At 43.5% G+C, this 24,000-nt stretch overlaps 1 protein-coding gene across 6 annotated transcripts in view; it reads right to left on the reverse strand.

Annotated features, from left to right (window-relative positions):
* The window catches only part of LOC147016798 (sodium/potassium/calcium exchanger 2-like), a 223,545-nt gene that overhangs the window by 154,645 nt on the left and 44,900 nt on the right, over positions 1-24,000 (reverse strand). For 5 of the 6 annotated variants that reach the window (XM_085845809.1, XM_085845810.1, XM_085845812.1 and 2 more), the window contains exon 2: positions 20,516-21,478. In XM_085845809.1, coding sequence (XP_085701935.1) covers positions 20,516-21,472 — 957 coding nt within the window. In that variant the 5' untranslated portion in view covers positions 21,473-21,478. The remainder of the gene's footprint in view (positions 1-20,515; positions 21,479-24,000) is intronic. The other variant, XM_085845813.1, reaches the window with a different exon arrangement.

The following is a 24,000-nucleotide window of genomic DNA, read 5'->3' on the forward strand; positions in this document are numbered from 1 at the left end:
TACATGTATACATATACATATATATATATATATATATATATGTATATGTATACACATATATATATATATATATATATATATATATATATATATATATGTATAGAAAAAAATATATATATATATGTATACATACATATATATATATATATATATATATATATATATATATGTACATACCTAACCACTGTATATATATATATATATATATATATATATGTATATATGTATACATATATATATATATATATGTATATTTATGTGCACCTTTTCTGCCAACTCATTATTCATGATGCCTGATGGTTCCACCAATCAGGAAATACCATCGTTTCTTCCTCTCAATCAATCAATGTTGAGGAGATTACATTGGAACTTTATAAATGAGAGTTTGGTGTTTCTTCGTCTGCTTGCAGTTTTATCTCGAGGTGTGCAAGTCGAAAAGCTTTGATAAAGTCTATTATATTGAAATGCAGATTTAAATTTTGTTGTGCGAATAAAATGTGTGTATCTATATCTACAATGCTTCATGTGTATATATATATATATATATATATATATATATATATATATATATATATATATATATATATATATATATATATATATATATATATATATATATATATATACATATGAAACACAAAGACCCAGTTACATCTCCCACCTGTGAATGTAGGGAATAACCAATTATCTCTCACCTAATCAATTAAACCCAGGTGGCTCGGATTATATAAATAATTTGACGACTCTCATACTCTTCTTGCCGAAGAAGCTGCATACAGCAACCAAGAAAGGCTACCAAGGTAAGCCCATTGCTGTTTCTAACCCTTTCCAGACACCCAACCCGCCCACCAAATTTCATCCAAATCCGTCCACAACTTTTTGAGATATCCTGCACACAAACAAACAAGAAAGATGTGCATGGCATTGTGCTTGTAAAATTTATGAAACAAATTTGACCTTAAAAATAATTGGCGGTTGAATTACGTGAACAAATATGCAAATCCTCTTCAAATTTCAAGTCAATTGGATGAAAATTGAGAATTTTAGAAAGTTCACCTAAGTTGTTGACCTTTGACTTTTGTTGACCTTTGACTTATGTTGACCATTTGGCCTAAGTTGACCTAAAAAATAATTTGTGGTTGAATTCAGTGACATGATTTGTAAATTCTGTTCAAATTTCAAGTCAATCGGATGAAAATTGAAGATTTTAGAAAGATCACCAATGTTGTTGACCTTTGGCCTATGTTGACCTTTTGACCTTTTGATCTCAAAACAATAGGCTTCTTGCTTATGACGAACTCTACCTTGTGGTGAAGTTTCGTGAAGATCAGTTTAAAATTGTGACCTGTAGGCGATTGACGGTCAGACAGACAGACAGAATAACAAGAAGACGTCATGCAAAGCACGATACTTGCAAAATCCATAAAACAAATTTGACCTCAAAATAATTTGTGGTTGAATTCAATGACCAAATATGCAACTCCTCTTCAAATTTCAAGTGAGTCGGATGAAAATTGACAATTTTATAAATTCGGCCTATGTTGATCTTTTGGCCTATGCAAACCTCAAAAATTATTGGTAATTGAAATCAGTGACCTGAAATATAAATTCTCTTCAAATTTCAAGTCAATGGGATGAAAATTGAGCATTTTAGAAATACCACCTTAGTTGTTGACCTTTGGCCAATATTGACCTTTTGGTCGATCTTAACTTCAAAAACAATTGGCTAGGTGAAATCACCTTGGGCCAATATTGACCTTTTGGTCGATGTTAACCTCAAAAACAATTGGCTAGTTGAAATCAGTGACCTGAAATATAAATCCTCTTCAAATTTCAAGTCAATCGGATGAAAATTGAGGATTTTATCAATGTCACCCATGTTGTTGACCTTTGGCCTATGCTGACCTTTTGGTCCATGATGTCTTCAAAAATAATTGGCTGGTTGAATTCAGTAACCTGAAATATAAATCCTCTTCAAATTTCAAGTCAATCGGATGAAAATTAAGGATTTTAGAAATATCACCTAAGTTGTTGACCTTTGGCCTATGTTGACCTTTTTGACCTTAAAAACAATAGCCTTCTTGCTAAAGACAAACTCTAGCATGTGGTGAAGTTACGTGAAGATCAGTTTTAAATTGTGCCCTGTAAGCGATAAACAGGCAAACAGACAGACAGACAGACGGACAGAATAACAAAATCGACTGACCAATATACTTGAAAAATCTTAGATTTTGCAAGTAACAGATAACAGTAACAGATCTGTTACTTTTGCAAGTAACAGATCTGTCGACAGACAGACAGACTGACAGAATAATGCACAAAACCAACCAATATACTTCAAAAATCTTTGATTTTCACAAGGAGCAAACAGACAAAGAGACTGACCAAGGTGAAAACATAACCTCCTTCCACCTTCAGTGGCAGAGGTAATGAAACCAGGCATTAAGCCTCTGTTTCTACCACCCTTTAAAATAAACCACTGTTTATTATATTCTTCCAGCAGGCAAACACTTGCATCTCTATATAAAAAAAAATGCATAACTATGCTCAAATGAGGCCCTGACTGGCATATTCATCAAAACTGTCCCAACTCGGAGCGGAGAGCTCTCTATGAGGCAGTGCCATAAAGGGTGGTTGGTGTGCAATAAGTTATAAGGGGGTAATTAAAAAGTTTTTTCATCAACCATGAATGAATGTTTCTACGCTAGTTTATTAGGGGTAATCAAAAAGTTTTTCTCAAAGCACGAAGGAATGTTTCGACACCAGCAAAACTCGTGTTTATATTTATTGATGTGGTTTCCAGGCAGAGTCAAACACTGTTCCCATTGGAGGCTGAATTTCCTGATGCCATTTCAACAGACCGCATTTGGATTAGAAAATCGTTGAAACCAAAAAAGCCAATTGACACGATTCATGCACTGATTTGCAAAAGTTGCCATCAACATATTTTCCAAACAAAATAATGAAGATGAGTCTTCCATCATAACCGCAAGTGAGCACCTCTTTCACTCCCTGGAACATCAACTGAATCATCCGTGGAGACGTTCCAGGTACTGCACGCACATCCATGTGTTGACGTACTCATCGTCAATTCAAGTACCAATTCCAAAACACAGAAACTTTATTGTTCCGGCTCCCCAGTGATCAGCAGTTCACGGTTGGCGGGAATGGCTGGTAGCAACCTCGACCCGGCATGTTCCTCAATATGTCCCACTGTATCTTTCCCAGGGGGAACACCACTCAGTTTATCCTGTTCCCTTGGTGTTCATGATTCTTGCCTTAGTAGTAGTACTTCCGCTTCAGGATTTTTTTGCACGTGCATGGTGAAAGCTGAGCTGCTCATTTCAACCTCACCAAAGCTGAGTTTTCCGAACCGGATTCTTTTAAGTGTTGCTCTTGTATCCCGTGCAATATTTCTTGTTCATCAATTTGTTGCTTTGTGCTATTCATTTCGTTCGTTTCGTATTGTCAAGGCCTGGACGGCCTTCCCTCGGATAGAACGTGTGTCTTGCCATTTTGCTTTATCCTGGTTTTATTCTCAGGTATCTTGCTTCTGTTTCCTCAACACTATTCTATTTCTTCTCCTCGCTTCAACAAAAAAACCAGAAAAAAAAAATCAACAAAAAATACATTTCTCATTTCAACTTGAATTTCCTTCTGGTTCTACATCTGCCCCCAACTCTTTTCTCCAAACTAAATCAACAATAAATATAAACGCTTCTTCTTTATTAAAAAAAAATATATTAGAATGCATTTAAAATTTAAACACATATTTCTTTCATGATGCTGCATGTCTTCTACTTCTTCTTCTTCTTCTTCATCATTAAAATTATTATTACCTCCACCACCAAATGAGGAGGTTATGTTATCACCCCTTTCTGTCTGTTTGTCTGTTTGTCTGTTTGTGTACAGGATATCTCAAAAAGTTGTCGACGGATCCGGATGAAATTTTGTTTGTGTGCAGGATATCTGTGACAAGGACGAACTGATTAGGTTTTGGTGAAGATCTGGATCCGACTAAGAGAATTTTTTCAGTGATTCTTCACCATTGAGAGTTAGTGTTAAAAATTATATGTAGCACGATATCTCATAAAGATGTGGACGGATTCGGACGAAACTTGGTGGACAGGTTGTGTGTGTCGCAAGGACGAATTGATTCGATGTTGGTGAAGATACGAATCCGGATCTGGATACGAGAATTATTTAATTTTAAAGTGATTCTTCAGCAATGAGAGATCCAAAAATGATGTATATATAGCATGATATTTCAAAAATGTATTGGGCCTGATATGTTCTTGTGGATCAGACATTACGTGGGTATGAGCTCCACCGAGTGCCCTTCTACTTTTTCTAAGGTGTTTATCTGCTCTGTCCCTGCTACCTAATGCCTGCCCTTGTACTGATCTTACACCACCCAAACACCAGGAGTACTGAAGGCTGCAACCTCCCCTCTACCCCCACCTCTTGTTAGTCTGAGTGCTGTACCAACCTCCAAACAGTGACTCCATCTTCATCTCTCTCTCCGACAACATGGACAAACTTTTCACCACTCATCCTAATTCTCACTTAGTCATATTTGGCAATTAAAATTGTCACCATGCAACTTGGCTGGGTGTTTGTACCTCTCTCACCAGCCATGGCACTTTGGCAAAGGACTTCTGTGACTCAATGGGACTGATTCAATCTGTAAACTTTCCAAGCTGGATTTCTCCAAATGGAAAATCATTCCTTCTGTACTTGGTGATGACAAACTTTCCTGCAAATGTCTCCTGCTGTTCCTCTGCTCCAATTGGTTCATCTGATCATAATATGATTGTGAAAGTCAACATTTCTGGCTATTTTCAGAGACCTGTCGGCAAGCCTGGCAGGGACTGTAAGCAGCCATCTCTCTTCAGGACGAGTCTCCCATATCTCATGCTCCTGATGTTAATTTGCCTGGGAATTCTTCCACAGAAACCTGCTCTCTCTCTCATGCACAGATTCATCCCATCTCATCTTCACTTCTCTCACCCTTCTTCCAGCCCATGGGACACTGAACCCTGTGGTGAGGCAGTTCTTCTGAAACAACTTGCCTCCTCTTCCTGGAAGGTTAATTCGACTGATCACAAATTCAGTACATTCCAAAAAGTCCACCACACTTGTGTGTCTACTCTCAGGAGAGCCAGACATCTGTCAAACCTCAAGAATGAACTTTCAAACTTCTCTCCCTCCTCGAAAACCTGATGGTGCCTTGTAAAGTCTGTCTCCAGAGTATGTTCCCCTTCCATCCCTTCCCTCTCTTCAAATGGCATCACAGCCGACACTGCTTGTGAGAATGCTGAATACCTCAATTCTGTGTTTGCTTCCACATCTCGTGTCCCCAACCCCTCACTCTCGGTACCCATCCTTCTGCATCATACCCAACTGCTGCTGGACTCTGTGATTTTACACCTGAGAAGGTGGAGAAGGTTCTTTCAACCCTCGACTCTGACTGTGCTACGAGACTGGATGGCATCAGCTCAAGTGTCTTAAAAATCTGCTCCACTGCTCTTCCACATCCCCTCTCTGTCCTTTTCACCCTATAATTTGTGCTCGGTCATCTTCCATCTGCTTAGAAATCTGCCAGTATCACTTCATTACATAAACTAGACCGGCACTCGGTGGAGCTCATACCTCCGCAAGGCTGAACAGTTTACATATTGTATCCCAATGACAAGCCAGATCTGGATCCGGACCTTAACCAAAATCGAATCGGCTTATTCTTGTCACCGACCCAACCTATCCACCTAGTTTTGTCATAATCCATCCACAACATTTTGAGATACATATCATGCTATATATCGTTTTGGTCTTCGTGGTACCACGTGCAGTCTTCAAGTATATACTTAAATTTTAATAAAATAATGATTTTAACCCATTGACTACCGACTACGAGTATACCCAAAGTGATGGGTGCACCCGATTCTGCCACTATGAGTATTCTCATGGAAAAGATTACGCTATAATATTGTAAACAGAATGTGGTGTCATGCCAGATAATACAACAAATGATCTGCTGGCAGTTCGGTGAACATAAATCTATGTAATAACCATGATCATCATTATCAGTCTCAGTCTCCATGAGAAGTTTTTCCACTTCATCTGCATTCACATATGCCATTTTTAAGGGTAATGGGAAGTAACAAAAAAGAAAAACACAAGTGGAGGGACATTCAAAGTACACCGCCCCCATGCCAAATAAATAAATAACATATCCTCGAGCGCGTGACATTGCCGGGGCGCCTTCGGCGCCCAGTGTTGCCTCCATGTAGCACATGGAGATGGAATTTGGAGGGAGCAGTGTACAATAATTGATTGATTAATAGATAAATTACGTTAAAAAAAATGATCATAAAATAATTTCTTAATCAATTAGTTGAAAGCATACCTAAACCACCAGTGTTTCATCTGAATCTGTATTGCTTTGAAAATTAATTAATTAATTGGAAAATAAATAATTAATCGATTAATTAATAAATGCAAAATACCCTTTATAGCCAAATCACTTGATCATTGTCATGTCCAAATATCAGCTTCCCAGCTCAAAAGGTGCCCGAGATATTGCTCAGATGAGAAAGAAAGAAATAAGTAATTAATAAATCGATAATTCAGTAATTAATTGATTAATCAAAAAATAAAAAATAGTTTTTTTCCAAATCACTTCGTTTTTTCTTTGTTTTTTTTACAATGTCGAGGCTCGTGTAAGAGCTAATACACAAAACGTACAGCAAGGGGAGCAGGAGGCAAGAGGAGTGGGAGAGGGAATGACAAAACAGTGGGGAACAGAGACATTAGGAGATCTGTGGAAGGGTGAGGGATGGGACGGGGTACACAGGGTAAACAAGGTGGACACTGCAGGGAGTTTCAGGTTCTTTCATGACAAGGACTTTCAGGAAGGAAAGCAGGGAATTTCAAGGAGGTGGGTTTGGGGTGGATGGAACGGGGGTAGAAAAGATTGTGGTTTTCGATGGGGGTTTAGAGAAGAAAGAGATGGTGGTGAACAGCTGTTTTGAAGACCTGGAGGGAAGAGTGGGATTGAAGAGGGTGTCTGAGTTTGTTCCAAAGGCGGGAAAGACAGAGGAATGAAAGAGTGAAGGTGAGCAGCGATTCTTGATTTTGGTAGTTTTACCAGAAGGGGGTTGCTGGCAGACCTTGAGCGCCCTGTGGAAAAATGGGGGGTCACATACAGAGTGTGGGGGGGGCGAGGCCAGAGAGGAGACAGTAGAAGACAGAAAGGCCACCGACCTGCCTGTGGTGAGAGAGTGAGAGACTCAGAGACTCAGCCTCATCACGGGAGATACCAATGATCCTAAATGCCTTGGTTTCCACATCGGGAAGCCGAGAAAGGTGAGAGGCAGGAGCACCAGCCCAGAGGGGAGAGCAGTACTCCATCAGGCTGCAGACGAAAGCTTTGTATGTGGTCAGGAGCTCAGGTGGGCCGAGGAAGGACTTTGCACGACGGAAGATGCCCAGTCGGCGACTGGCTTTGGAGGCGAGGTTTGAAATGTGGCTTTCCCAGGAAAGGTCATGGCAGATAGTGACACCCAGAAGCTTGAAAGAAAGGACTTCTTCAAGAGGATTGTTGAGAACGTGGATGGGGGGGGGGGGTTCCAAACTGTCCTTTCGGAGAGACATAGTGAGAGTGTGAGATTTGTTAGGAATGAAAGACATGTTCCACGTGTTGGACCAGCTTGTGATTCCATCCAGATCTGCAGAGAATGAAGAGGCTGCTGCTTGCCGACCTGAGGGATGACAAATGGTGCAGCAGAGGGTGGAGTCATCATCAAAGAGATAAAGAGGATTTTCGAGAGAGTCGGAGAGATTATTGATGAAAATCAGAAAAAGAAAAGGGCCCAGAACGCAGCCTTGAGGAACTCCAGCCTGGACAGGAAGAAGGGATTGGAGAACTCCATTTAGGGCCACATGGTGACTGTGACAGGAGAGAAACTCTGTGAGCCATGAGTGTAGATGGCCTTGGATACCATAGGAAGAGAGTTTGATGAGCAGGGCAGGGTGCCAGACCGTATCAAAAGCACGTGATATGTCTGGGGATATGGCTCTGATTTCATGTCCCGCATTGAGGACCTCCATCCATTGTTGGGAGAGCAGAAGCAGCATATCCATGGTAGAGTGACCTGGTCTGAAACCAAATTGATGATCAGTAATCAAGCCATTGGAGAAGAGGAAGGATTTAATGTTTGAAGCGATGAATTCCATAACCTTGGTGATGATTGGGAGAAGGCTGATTGGTCTGGAGTTGCAGGGATCTGTTTTTGTACCTTTTTATGCAGGGCAGTAATGTTTGCTGATTTCCACGCAGATGGCAGATGACCTTGAGTAAATGAGAGGGTGAATAGAATGGAGAGAGGGTGAGCAAGAGCAGAGGAGCAGGTTTTTTATGACACATGGGCTGATGCTGTCTGGACCGGTTGCAGAATCTGAGTCGAGGTTTGACAGCAAGCTCTCCACCTTGTCAGGAGAAAAGGACACAGAGTCCAGGGACAGTTGGATGCGACTGGGTAAGGTGGGTACAGAAAGTGATGTGGTTGGGACACAAGATTTGGAAGCAAACACAGAGTTTAGGCATTCAGCCTTTTCACGTGCAGTGTCAGCTGTGTGGCCCTTTGAAGTAAGGGAGGGGATGGAAGGGGAACATACACCAGAAACAGACTGAACTGGATGCCACCAGGATTTGGAGGAGGGAGAGAGGTTTGAGAGTTCAGACTTGAGCTTCGAAAGATGTTGTTTTCTATTACATATATTACGTCACTCTATCGCTATCGTCCATTGCATATTCATGCCTGTTTTACAGATCGTTTATGACGTCCTTAAAATCAGTACGTTTCCTGTTTGTCATGATTTTCAATTCTGTTTGACTGCTAGACAGGTAGATAGAGTAAAAATATTATCTCACTCCCCCCTGCACATGTACGATCAGACAAATTCAGATACAAAGTACGGTAAAACTAAAGACTGGTCTTTCTATTCATGTTCCGATTCATGTTCAGATCCTCAATCATAAACTGACAAGATGGACGGACAGACATGAACCAATTGCTTAATCCCACTTTTTGCTTCACGTGCGTGGGGCAACTACATAACTGCGGGGAGAGGAAGCTTCAGTTAAGATGCCTAATTCAACTATATAACTGTCAATCATTTTCAAGCTATTTATCAATTTAAATGAGATATTTATAACATTGTACAATATGATTGGTCAATTGGAATTTGCAAATCTAGGATGTTTGATTCAGCAGGAAGTTGAACTTCATTATGAATAGACTCATAACCCCCAACTTAATATGAGAAAGAAGTAGGCCACTGCATGCTGCTATACTGGCCAGATTCCAAATTCCTGCCATCACAACACCCAGAGAGAAGATGGGTACGGCATGGCGGTACTGTCTACAGAAATCTTATGGCGGCCCAATGCCAGTGCGATGCCCCAACAACCGAACAAATGCCTTCTGCTAAATCCTGAATAATGCGATCTCCCCTCCCTGCTCAACAACTCTGGTCTCTTTCTGCCTCCAGCTTTACACCTCCTTGGAATATACTTACTCTGTACCCGACACATTTGTTCCGTAATGTCTTCTCTGACGAAGACTGCCAACATGTTAGCTTCTCCCAATCTCGAGCATCTACCTCTTTTCTCATATCTTTAAAGTTTTCCTTAAAAAACAATTTAACAGCATGACTCCACTATCACATACTCCAACTCTCAACAGTATCATTGCACACACACACACACACACACACACACACACACACACACACACACACACACACACACACACACACACACACACACACACACACACACACACACACACACACACACACACACACACACACACACACACACACACACACACACACCTACATTATGCTGAATTGTCCCCAAGTAATCTATTTACCTTCACCTTCTCCACCATATTGAATAAGAGGTCCAACACTGCGCTTCCAATAAATGAGTTAAACACAGTTGACACTTTTTGTACATTTATTGCTGTGAATTGTACAAGGTGGCAGGGGTAAACTATCCAGAATGCAGTGGTTTAAATCTCTGGATTCCCTGTCTTGGGGGCAATAAAAGTGAGAACTGGAAATGCTGGGAGTCGCCATTTAATCTGAATGATGGTGTTCACGTCAGGCAAAATGCTGTGTGGATCTGGCCAGGGTAACTGAGAGTCACGCAAGTCTCATGTCATACATAGTATAGTCGGCGACGGGGAGTTACTGAAGCAAGAACAGATATCGTCTGCTCAAAGCAACGGCGCCTGCTCCTGAAATAGTGCCTGACTTTGAGCCATTACCAGTGGGTATAAGCTCAGAACCTGGGTTGCCCTCGAACAGGGGAACTTAACAGGCATCCCCTACTTCTCCAGCGCATCCTGTAGTAACAGCCACTTCATCTGAAATGTTTCGTACTGTATGACAACATATGTGTGAAGAGTGAACCCTCCTCCCCCCACTCCCACCCCCACCCCCATATATTTGATACGCGAATTACTGTCATTGTGAATGCCAGTGGAGGTTGTTGATCTGGATCGTTTCATTGATTATGAGATGAAATCTTCATCTTAACATTGTCGAGTGAATTTAACTAAACTGTTCATTAGACTACATTTTCTTTCATTCTTAGTTTAAAAAGGCATTGGTGTCACTTTTGTTGGAATTATGTGAATGCTAATTATGTAATCTCACTTTGGAAGTTAAAGCATTGAACTGACTTTTGTATGTTTGGACTCGCCCAAGCAGCCAACGGGAACGCTGTATTGGAGCAGATGATGCGACGGTGGGTTTTCAGACATCATGTTGAATGCAGAATACACTAGAAGGGCACTCGGTAGAGTGCATACCTCCGCCACACAATGTCTGGCCAAGTAGAACATATCAGGCACAATTTTTTTTTTAAAATATCATGCTATATACCGTTTTAAGGCCCACCTCTCAATGGTGAAGAATCACTTTAAAAATTAAAACATTCTTGTATCCAGATTTGGATTCGGATCTTCACGAAAATCAAATCAGTTCATCCTTGCCACACACCCAACCTCTCCACCAAGTTTCGTCCGAATCCGTTCACAACTTTTTGAGATATTGTGCTACATATTGTTTTAGCCCTATCTCTCAATGGTGAAGAATCACTGAAAAAATTAATGGATCCAGATCTGGATCTTCACCAAAATCGAATCAGTTCATCTTCATCACACACCCAACCTGTCCACCAAATTTCATCTGAATTCATCCACAACTTTGAGATATCCTGCACACAAACAAACAGACAGACAGACAAGACATAAAGGGGTGAAAACATCATCTCCATCCCCTTTCGGTGGATGGAGGTAACTACAACGACACTTGGTGGCGCACATACCTCCTCCAGATGAACAGTTCAGGTTTTGTATCCCACTGATCGGCCGGATGTGCATCCACACCTTAAACAAAATTTAATTGACTTGTTCTTGTCACCTACCCAACTCAACCACCACGTTTCGTCCGAATCTGACCATAACATTTTGAGACATCATGCTCACAGACAGACAGACAAACAACGAGGGGTGGAGACATAACCTTCGTCCACCCGAGGTATAATTACAACAAACTTCAACACAAGAGGATGCGCATTAGGCCCATCAAAGTCTGTGCTATGGTTGCCAACATATGGTTGTTTGTTTAATGTTTGTGTGGTGAATTAACGTGAATCGAGGGACATGACGCGGGATCACATGTTGTGCGTCTCGCGTATAAGGGGATGTCTCTCTGCGGCACGAGTGATTGTCCCCGGGGCATTGCTATTGACATCGGCTGTCCACTTGATGCTCGTTAACTGAAGGTGCTCATTGACTGGTGAGAATGGAGATTATATCGAACTCCGTGCTTACGCGGATTTAGTCTGCAATGGTTAACTGCACATGTATACGTTACTGCTTATGTACTCCTAGCTGAACCTGTATTTCCTGGTGTGCCCACAGAAGCGGCTCCAATCAAATGGAATATAGCCTAAACTCTGAAGGTTCATCTCTCGCTCTCATTTCAATTTATTCCATTTGATTTTCTCGGCTCTCTCAACCAAAGATGGACAAGATCTACAAACCAGAGAGGTTCGACGCAGACCCGAACACGACTGACGCAGAAATGAAATGGTCACATTGGTTCTGTTCCTTCTCACACTATCTGACCATCATCGCGGAGGGAGCTGACAAATTTGCCGCTCTCGTGAATCATGTCTCGCCCGGCGTGTACAGGCTCTTCTCGGGGTGCGACACTTACGAAGCAGCGATCGATGTGCTGCAGGCGCTCTACGTGAAGCCCAAGCACGAGGTATACATACGACATCTTCTCAACACACGCAAGCAAGCAGCCGGGGAGACAATCGATCAGTTCCTGCAAGCTCTGAATCAGCTGGGAAAAGACTGCAGCTTCCGGGCGGTAAGCGCCGAGGAACACCGAAAGGAAGCGACCCGGGAGGCATTCATCCAAGGACTCAGATCAGCCCACATACGGCAACGCTTACTAGAGAAAGCGCAACCCACTCTTGACAAGGTAGTCGATCAGGCTCGAGCGATGGATACGGCTCAGCAGCAATCTGAGTCATTTGGGACACCGATGCTGCTCATGATCGCTGCTACGATGGGAACCCAAGGAACCCCACTGGCACAGACACAGCCAGACATGAGGGATGGAGAAACACCCGAGGAGCCGGATACCCAGGCCACGTCAAACTCCTCAGCAACTGCTCCGGTCGGTAAATGCTTCTTTTGTGGGTACAAAAGGCATCCTCGTCAAAAATGTCCCGCCAGAGATGCCACATGCATGAATTGCGACAAGAAAGGGCATTATGCCAGGGTATGTAAATCTACTCTAAGGAGAAATAAACCCACTTCTGCGGCTCTCTACTCGCAAAATAAATTGACTGCAGCCTCCCCGGGGAATCTATCCAAGGCTATCATCAACGTACGAATTAACGGGCATATGGCTGAGGCACTGATTGATACCGGTAGCTCTGAAAGTTTCGTCAACAGCTCGCTAGTGAAGGGCAGGAATGGGTAATCCACCCGACTGACAATACGGTATGCATGGCCGCCACCACTACAATCCCGCGTACGAGGGTACTGCAATGTTGAATTGGACGTAAAAGGGTACACGCATCGGGATGTAAAGGTGCTGGTGCTTTCGTGATTTGTGCGCAGACGTAATTCTGGGTCATAATGTCCTCAAGCAGCACACGAGCTGCCGAAATACCCTTTGGAGGAAGCAAGCCTCGCCTAATTTTAAATGCGTTGACCACCGCGGAGGTGACGCCCCTCAGCTGTTCGCTAACTTGTCGCCGGTCTGCAAACCGATAGCGATCAAATCGCGGCGATATACCACTGCTGACATGAATTTCATCACTTCGGAAACCAAGCGATTACTGGAGGAGGGAATTACAGAACCGAGCGATTCGCCATGGCGCGCACAGGTGTTAGTAACCAGCAGTCAGAACCATAAGAAACTGATGGTTGTCGATTATTCCCAAACGGTCAATCGCTTCACCCAACTCGACGCCTACCCCCTGCCTCGTATAGATGAGATGGTCGAACGCGTGGCCAATTATAAGGTATTCAGTACCATCGACTTGCGAAGCGCCTATCATCAAATTCCCATCCGAGAGGAAGACAAACCGTACACTGCATTCCAGGCAGGGCGGCGCCTCTACCAGTTCAGAAGGATACCATTCGGTGTCACGAATGGAGTAGCTTGCTTCCAACGGGTTATGGACGACATCATCTCAGATGAAAACCTCGAAGACACTTTTGTTTACGTGGATAATGTCACAGTGTGCGGTAGGGATCAGAGGGAACATGATAGGAATCTGGACAGATTCTTGAGCATTGCTGGAAAATATAATCTGACTCTCAACTACGAGAAATGCGTATTCTCGGCAAGGTCAATTGACCTTCTCGGCTACACAATAGCCGACGGCACAATTAAGCCTGATCCTGAGCGATTGCGCCCGCTCCGTGAGCTTCCACCACCTCAGGACTTGCAAACAATGCGCCGGGTGATCGGGATGTTCGCTACTATGCTAAGATGGATTTCGCAATACTCCGAGAAAATACATCCCCTAGTGCATTGCAAAACTTTCCACCAGATGCCGCTGTCGTAAAAGCTTTCCACGATCTCAAGGATGATATCAGTAAGTCCGTGGTTTTATCGATCGACAGCTCGGTGCCCTTCGTGGTGGAGACCGACGCTTCAAATCACGCCATAGCTGCTACACTTAATCAGTCTGGGCGGCCGGTCGCTTCTTCTCGAGAACTCTCTCTAGAAGCGAGCAGAGACACTCGGCAATAGAGAAGGAGGCGTACGCCATCGCCGAAGCGCTGCGTAAATGGAGACATTATTTACTGGGAAACCACTTCACGCTCGTTACGGACCAACGATCCGTGGCTTTCATGTTTGATGGGAAAAATAACGGGAAAATTAAGAATGAAAAAATTATGAGATGGCGGATAGACCTAGCTTGCTACAGGTACGACATTGTTTACCGGCCCGGAAAGAAAACCCTGCTGCAGATACCTTCTCCCGGGTCTACAGTTCGGCAACAATCAGTCAGGCTTTGCAAGACCTCCATGTGTCTCTGTGCCACCCAGGGGGTAACCAGGATGGCACATTTCGTACGCAGACAAAATCTTCCCTATTCTGTTGAAGATATTAAACAAATGAATGCTTCATGCCCTGTTTGTGCTGAACTAAAACCCAGATTCTATGGCGCGGCTTCTGGCAGACTGATCAAGGCTACTTCCCCTTCGAGAGACTAAACATCGACTTCAAAGGGCCCCTACCGACAGAAACAGACAACAGATACATATTCACTGTTGTTGATGAATATTCAAGGTTCCCTTTCGCGTCTTCGTGCTCGGATATGACCTCGGGCACTGTCGTAGAAATGTCTCCTCTGACCTCTTCGCTATGTTTGGGAGACCTTCGTACATACATTCAGACAGAGGGCCGTGTTTCATGTCGGCCGGGCTAAAACAATTCCTATTAGAGCACGGCATAGCAACTAGTCGAACGACGGGTTACAACCCACAGGGAAACGGGGCAGGTGGAACGGTATAATGGAGTAATTTGGAAAGCCGTAACTCTGGCGCTGAAATCGAGAGGACTGGGCCCCGAGCGACGGGAGGTTACTCTTCCTGTCGCTCTGAATCCCCTACCCTCTTCGCTCTGCACGTCCACAAATGCCACTCCTCACGAACGTATGTTTACTCACCAACGACGTTATGTTGACGGTCAAACGGTGCCCAACTGGCTGACCCACCCCGGTACAGTGTTCATGAAACGCCCGGTACGACAAAGCAAGTATGAACCCCTGGTGGAGGGGGTCGAACTCATTGACACTAATCCAGAGTATGCTCATGTCAGGCTCCCGGATGGCAGGGAGACCACTGTGTTGGTTCGCCATCTGGCTCCCTCAGGTACTCCTCCCGCCGGTACACCACCTCCTGGCACTCCTCCTTCTGACATTTCCCCCCCAGGAACTCCGCCAGGCGACGGGGCTGCCGCGTTCCACCCGAGAGCGATCGAGGAGTCATCCCCGGCACAAGTCGAGGCTCACCAAGAGGATCGGGAGTCTCCCTCAAGTGAAACTGCCGTTTACTCCCGGAGAGGTCGACGAATAAGGCCCCCTCGACGACTCAATCTGTAAAGGGGATTATCGGCATTCTCGCTGCTCATGCTCCTATATGCCCATTATATCATATATCGATGCTCATTTCCATGCTCCTACAACTCAAAATAATCACTGCTTGGCATGTATGCTTCTGTAGATCTATTAGTCCGCGTTGCTTGAAATGTATACTCCTATAGTGCTAAAGCAATCATGGTGTGTAAGATGGGCCCCTAGTTACATTTTAAAGGTGGGGAGAATGTGGTGAATTAACGTGAATCGAGGGACATGACGCGGGATCACATGTTGTGCGTCTCGCGTATAAGGGGATGTCTCTCTGCGGCACGAGTGATTGTCCCCGGGGCATTGCTATTGACATCGGCTGTCCACTTGATGCTCGTTAACTGAAGGTGCTCATTGACTGGTGAGTATGGAGATTATATCGAACTCCGTGCTTACACGGATTTAGTCTGCAATGGTTAACTGCACATGTATACGTTACTGCTTATGTACTCCTAGCTGAACCTGTATTTCCTGGTGTGCCCACAGAAGCGGCTCCAATCAAATGGAATATAGCCTAAACTCTGAAGGTTCATCTCTCGCTCTCATTTCAGTTTGTCCATGCTCTATCCTCTTTAAATGCTGAGCATCAAGCAAGGAAGCAGCACGTACCATTTTTAAAGTCTTTGGTATGACTCAGACAGGGTTCGAACCGCCGACCTTCCAGACTCATAGCAGGATGCTCTAATAATAATTAGTCCACCGAGTCTTTCATGAAGTCTCAGCGAGTTATCACCGGCACCCTGTATAAATTACAAATACGTGCACCTTCAGTAAAATATCAGCCCTGGACAGCCAGTTCCATGAAAGACTTCGGTCAAAAGCGTTCTGAAACCGACCCTAATAATTGGAGCCGTTAAAGAAGAAAAAGAAGGCGAAGAAGAAAAATGATACCCATGGCGTTAAATTGTAAATGTTAAATTTGGAACAAAAAGGACAGAAAAGAAAAACATAACTGAAAGTTCAATTTTGCTATTTACACCATAAATCCAAACGGTCGATGAAAAGTGCATCGGAAAACAAAACACTGAGATACAAAACATTCTTTTTGTCTCGCACGTCGGTCAATTTGTGTTTGGGGAAGCAATATCCTAATGGGGCAGTGGCACTCTTCACTGGCAGGAGAATTAATTTGTCCGGTCAGAGCGAGATCATATTTTAGTGAAATCGTTCATGCTGATCAATAAATGGCCCCAGCAGAAAAATAAAGAACAGTGGTGATGTGGGTAAGAAAGGCAAGCCAAAATGAACACACACGGTAAAAGTTAACATTCGGTTAACCAGGAACGGCAGGACGCACAAAATATTGCGTGAAGACGTCATTGGAGCTATCCTCTCTTAGTGGAAAACAATCTAGAAGTACAAAAAGTACAACAAAAATGCAACATGAGCATAATTGCAGTCATTGTCGCCAAACATGGTACATCAACTTTTTCGTTCATATACAGCACAAGGCTGTGGGGTAGCTTCATTGGCTGAGGCGCAGCTGTGCCGCTGATGGTTCGGGCAGGAATTTGTCATTTGTTCAGGATGCCGGCAATAGCTCGACTTCGCAAAGTACACTTTGGGATCTTTAACGTCCGCCAACGAATGCTAGCAGATGGGACACCATCTGAGGCGTCCATCTGAGGGACGGCACACACATTGATTTTACGCCCATCAGAGGGACGACACACGCATTGATGAATCACCCTGCCTGTGAAACACTGCGATGACAGTTTATCGCTGGGTCGGGAATCAAACCCAGGCTAGACCGCTTAGAGGCGGTGTACCTCCTTTTAGTCATGTATAGACTGAAGCATGCATAGAATTGTAGAATATGCTCAGCTAAAGGATGTGATGTGACCTCCCCATACCATGTTTTCTGAAAAATATCTGCAGAAACAAACATGGAGGGTAACAGGATTGGGAGGGGGGGGGGGTAGCTGCAAGGCTGAAGAAACAACTTTAATAATTATTGAATTGAGCTGTTGTATGAGCAGACCCAAGCAGTCAAGGCCATTATCTCAAGTTCCACTAAGAAAATAAAGTAGCAAATGCAATGGCACAAGGCAGTCGCCTAACGATAACAAATAGAGGCAGATCCAATGTTACCACCAGTTGTGAAGTGCCCTAGTTAGGCGTCTCAAAGTATCTGACGGTTAACTTGGCAGGCAGAGGCCGAGATGAACAAAAGAATGGAAAGGCGTGGAGGATAAATTAACTGCCTTTCCATGGCCTAGAAAATCCCAGCAAAGCAGCAATGACGGCAGAAGCCACGGGTGCCGAGGTCATAAATGCGCCAAATTGTACTCCAGGACAGCTGCGGCCTGTGATGAAAATCATGGCCCCTACACCTAGCTGATTTCCTCTTACAAAATCATTGCACTTATTTCACACGTTATTATTTGTTACATATTATGCAACAACGATGGAAGAACATTCATCTGCATAATTAGTCATGACATGACAATGTTTGTAGAAATTATCTGGGCCATAAGATTCTCGTTTCAAGCGAGATGACACTACTGTATTTGGCAAATCTTATGATGAAAAGCCTTATCCCCGACCCCCAACCCCTGTCCAAGTCTCTGAATCAGAAGGGCCACCTTTATGGATACAGTTTGCCAAAGATTTAAAACTCGTGTCCGATCGGTTTCCTGCCCTTTGTGGGCACGGTAATGGAACCTCTCGTTACTGGCATGGACAAAGCTCTTCTTTTTTCTAGTTTTCCAAACTTCAACCACAAGCTTGGCTTCCATCGAGGATGATCCAATCGACTTCATGGCACATGACTATAAGCTGTGTCTGTACAAACCCCAATCCTTTAGCTGAAGGTTGTTACTGTCACTTTACACAAATTATGACCTTTTGGGTTATTTGGCAGTCCTCTTTGTGATCAGAAAGTGACCACTTCCGGTGAAAAATGATCCTTTCTGAAGAGTGTCTCTTCTACAAGGTGGGGGCAGCCCTCCAATTTTACCAAACACTTTCCCTTTTTATACGGTGGGATTCTATAAAGCAGTTTCTTTATATTTTGGTGACACTTTCATCAAGGCAAGACTTTCCTCTGCTGGAAGTGTCTCTCATATTTATTTTACTAAGAAGGATTTACACTTAATAGTACTGTCTTCTTGAGAGCAGGATTTTAATGTTTATTTTATTTTTTTACTGAGAAAGCTTCTCCTCCAAGGAGGAATTTGATTTCCTTGAGGGTTTCATTAGGAAAATCCACAATAAACACCATCAATAAGGAACTCACTTTGTGCAACAGTACACACTCTGCACTTGCTTAGCTCTGCAGGATACAAGCCAATGTGGCACTTGCCTGCAAAGTGCAGATACAAGCAACTCATTCAATCCCATCCTATCTGGATCCCTGGAGATGCAGCAGGCCCCTGCAGGGCGCCCAAGGTAAGCTTGCGCGTCGCTCGGCAATAACTCAATATTGGTTTTCATCTCTTGTAGCAACTGCTGCGGAGGAGGAGGACGATGCAAACTTGCTTTGAATCACAATGTTGTTCGGGTAAATTCTCTCAAAGCCAATTAGCATTTCCAATTTCGGATTGCCATTGCTCACCCAGTAAGCAAGAGCTGCTCTCATTACAAGCATATAATTTAACAGGCTGAGCTATCCTGCAGATGTCATGTGAGCATAATCATTGCTTTGCTAATATGAGATACTCAGACCATTCACTGGCCCCTTAACATTGCAATTGTACACAAAGCTGTACAACAGACTCGGCTTTATAATTATCAATGCCGTTGATGCTTGCTTTGGTCGGATTTTCTCGGCCACGGAAAGGGAGTCCACTTCACCTTCACACCCTACTCCATTACAGGGGTATTTTTTAAAAGGAAGCTAAACTTAAATGGCAAAAGGTGAGAATAATAAATTTGATAATTATAGAATTTTCCACTTTACATCCTTAAATAACATGCAGGCCATGAATCAGATAATCTTCACTGAAGGTATAGTCATGTCTTGTCTATGCGTGCCTCATACATGGTTGTGTAAAACATGTGACTTCACAGCTAATCAGGGACCCATAAAAGCAAGATATGGCTGCCTTCACAGAAACTTACTGGAAACTCAATCGTTTCATTTTCTGCTGAATAATGCATGGATTTTAACAAGAGGCTTGGACTGGTCTGTTTGTAATTCTCGTTTCACACATAGCTCATGATGTTGAGATCCCAGGTTTCAAATCCCATCTGTAGTCCTCTTTGTGATTTGTTAATAGTCGACCAATTTATTTGCAGAAAATGTAAAAGAAAACTGATGTCTCCTAATGCCCGTGCCCCACATGTGATGTTGTACAAGGTCAAACACAAGCCTTAGATTAAAGTAAAAAATAATTATGAATTTGAAAGAATAATAATTTTTTTTAAATCACTTTCATAACAAGATGTAACGTGCAGAATCATTTCATAATGATCACATATTAAACTTGTTATCCAGTTCACAAAACTTTGAGTTTTGTTTCCCTTTGATGATACAAAAGGAGGAGATCGTCTGAAAAGGGTACAACGGAAACAGCAGACGTCTCATGAAGATGTAGAGCAAATGAGCACATGGAAAAAGAATAATTTTTAGAATGACAGTTAGTGTGAAGGGTTTAGGTATGGTTTTGGAAAAGCATTTAACATTCCTGACTTATAGAATTTTCCGAATGTCGAATGGTCGAATGGATATTTCTGTAATGCAAAGCACTAATGAAAGGGCATTAGACAGGCTGATATTGCAGATTTAAGTTGCACTGAGATCGTTATCAGAATTGTGTCCACATTCCGGCTCACCTTGTCTCCCTCATCACCAGTCGATATGTGCAGGAAGCGTCGCTTAACCCAGGTCTCGATAGGCACATTGTACTTCATGAACAACACATAACTCCCATAGGTGCTGAGCAAGAGGAGGCTTTCCCACCAGTCAATTCTGTTGTCGAGGAAGAAGAGGATAAGCATGCTGAGGCCCAGAATGTAGAAGCTGACATCGCGGAAGAGTGGCCACCATGTAAGCAGCAGGATTTCCCGTGAGAATATGGCACACATGCCAATGACAAATAGGATGTTGAAGACTGCCGAACCAACGATGGTGCCAATACCAACATTGCTGTGTGAGATGAAGACACCAATAAGAGATGTAAAAAGCTCTGGAGCTGAGCCTCCTGCTGCCATAAATGTGGCACCTGCCACATCTTCTGAGATGGCCAACTTCTCAATAATCACAGCCAGTGCTGGCACAAAGAACTCATCACAAACAAGAGCAAGTCCAATAAACATGTACACCATGCCCAGCATGTGCAACAGTACTGCACCATGACGGCGCTGCTCTAGTGAGAAGATGTCTTGTGGATAGACTCCTTTTTCCACATTACCTTCCGTCTTATTAACGGAACTTCCACTGTGTATGTTGGAGTAATTTTGAGACCTTTCGGCAAGAATGGTACTCATTAAGTGTCTCCTTGCTCGCGTGCTCTCTGCATCACTTGGCTTTCTGACCAGCTCACCATGGGCCAACCCTGGTGTCCCACCAGTTGTTCTGAGTTGTAAAGCAGGCTTCTTTCTTGTGTAAGAGTTTCCAGAATGTAATATCGACAGGGCTGAGATTCCAAGCAAAACAAGTCCTAATGAGAAGAAACGAAGTGGGTGAAGACGCCTGAGTGGTGCCCGCACCTTCCTGTTGCTTTGCCGCATCCCAGCAGTTCTTGGGGCAGCCACAGCAAACCCCACAGCTGGAAGTGCACCAACAGTCATGAAAATCTGTCAACAGCACAAATAAAATACTGACACAGGCCAGTCTGGAGCAGTATATGCCATTAACCTGGCAACACATTTCCAAACACATAACACAACAAGTGTCATTTCTTCGGCTAGTTTCTAATTGCTTTATCCTTTCTGACAAAATATGATGGTGGTTCAAACTTCATCTTGACTTCAGTTTTCAAAAGACAGTATGATACAGCATATGCAGATTAATAATTTTTGAGACAATTTTTAGTTTTCGTTTTGGAAACCAATAAGCTATTTATGTATTTCCTGCTTCAATGCATGTGATGAAAATCAACATAGGAGCAAGTGGGACAGCAAGGAGGGTGGCACAATAAATAACTATGAAAATTCCTAATCAATGAAAACATCAAGCATGTTTACATTTACTACTGTGCACTATTGACAATGAGCCTATCCCTAAATCATCTTCTTGCATATGGTAGTTTGGCTGCCGAGTAGATTTCATTTTGCTGGGGCGCGACTATGCCGCTGATGGTGTGTTGGTAAACTATGGTGCTGTGCTGGTACCAGTAAAATGGTACTCATTTTGCCGACCGAGGAAGGATGACAGGCTGAGTCAATCCCACTTGGTGTTAATTCAGTGGACAACGGGGCTCAAACTCAGGACCCTAAGATCCCAAGACAGCCACCCGAACCACTAAGTGAACGCCGGGCTTGGCCTATCCCGAAATGCCGTCATGGAATTCTGGGGGAAAATAATCCCCCAGAATCCATAATCGCAAGGAATTCTGGGGGAAAATTGTGGGTACGATCAGGCATCTAGGTTTCCAGATACTGTTTCCAATACAAGCTGGCCAGGCAGCGCCAATGTTTACTCTATGTAATAATGTCTAAAGTAAACTGCTGCATATCAAACTGCATTACAACAACAAAGATAACTCACTCATTATACATATATCTTGTGTTACCATGCAATCCTAAAAGGTGGAGGTTGTAGGGTGAGCTTGATGTGCTGCTTGGTCAGCTTGTGTTGCAAACAGCATCGAGAATCCAATATTGTGGATTGAACCCCTGTTTTCCCCAATAATTCCTTGTGGTAAACATGTCATGATGTCAATAGGTCTGAGGTCCATTGCCTGCCAAGGATATCCATGAAAAAAGAATATTGGGGAGAATAATTTTTTGGTGATCAAGGCTATTATAGTCCTAAAGGGGATCGTGGAAAGGGGAGCCGTGGGGAGGGGGGGAGGGGTGTGGGGGTGAAATCAAATTGCTTGATTGTGGTTAACAATAGCATGGACCACGTGACCGCTTAGCTTAGATTAATCTTGTAAACAGGGAAAATGACAGAGTAAATAGTCCAGTTAGACGTGTACTGAGGAGGCAATGAGTGTTAATTGTAAAGCAGAAAAGAGTAAGTTTATCGTGTAAAACCTCCTGTTTTCGAGTGAGACCTGGTGAGGATTTGGCCACAAAGGCACAAATGGAAAGCACAAGCACATTGCACTTGAGCAGGAATTAGCACAGGCCATGGTGGCAAGATCAGCTGTGGAGCCTTGGAGAGTTTGGCGGGGGGGGGGGAGTGGGGGCGTAAAACTTCTTTTTTATTGGGACCACCCCTTGGGGCAGACGTCCCAGAGGATGGCATGCCCACAGAACCAGACGGCCAATGAGTGGGACACACCGCCAAAAAAGGTGGTGCCAACGATTACGAGGGCCATGACTGTTCAGAGCGTGTCAGTTTTGAGTTCTGCTTTTGCAGTTTGAGTTCTGTTCTAGTTCCCGTTCTGGTTTTGCAGTTCTAGTTTTGGTTTTGGAGACGGAGTGGTAGTTTTGTGTTGGAGTTTTGGAGTTAGCGTTGGAGTTGGGATCAGACCTTGATAGAGGCAGCATACCTCTCTTCATCACCATACCTCTCCTTCTTGCCATCCTTCCACCCTGTGCCGCACCAGCCCTATGCAACATTAGCCTGCACGGACCCACAACCAGCTCGGGCCATATTTCACAGACCCATAACCAACTTGTGCCTTGCCGAAAGACCTTGGCTCGTTCCCCATTATTGTCCGAGTCCCAATATTTATATTTGGCATCATAGTTGGGTTAGGCTTTAGTGTTTTATTTCCTTTCATTGTACGACGGGCTGTACTGAAACTAATGAGCACATTTATTGTACAGTAAAACAAAGGTAGATGAAAGAAAACTAATATTGTCAATAGTAACTGGACATACCACATAACTTTTCTACAAAATCTCCAGAACGATCCACACATTTCTGACAGTGCTGCACGAGCTTTAAAATTCCGCTTCAGTAGAAGTCTGTTCCAACACTTCGCAACCAGCTACACACGGCTCTCTGGACTGCCTCATCATTTTCATCGTGCTGACATACTCATGTGATCTTTCAAGGGCCCAAACAGGGTGCTAAGTCTGGACTGTCTGGGGGATGGGAGCACCATTTTGAGATTTCCTCCAATGTCAGATGTGCAGTATGATAATCGAGCGTTGGCATGTTGAAAGATGACAGCCTTTTTCATCGGGCGCTTTCACCAAAG

The sequence above is a fragment of the Eptatretus burgeri genome, chromosome 11, assembly GCF_056783735.1.
Source record: "Eptatretus burgeri isolate ZD-2024b chromosome 11, Ebu_testis_v1, whole genome shotgun sequence".
Taxonomy (NCBI): domain Eukaryota; kingdom Metazoa; phylum Chordata; class Myxini; order Myxiniformes; family Myxinidae; genus Eptatretus; species Eptatretus burgeri.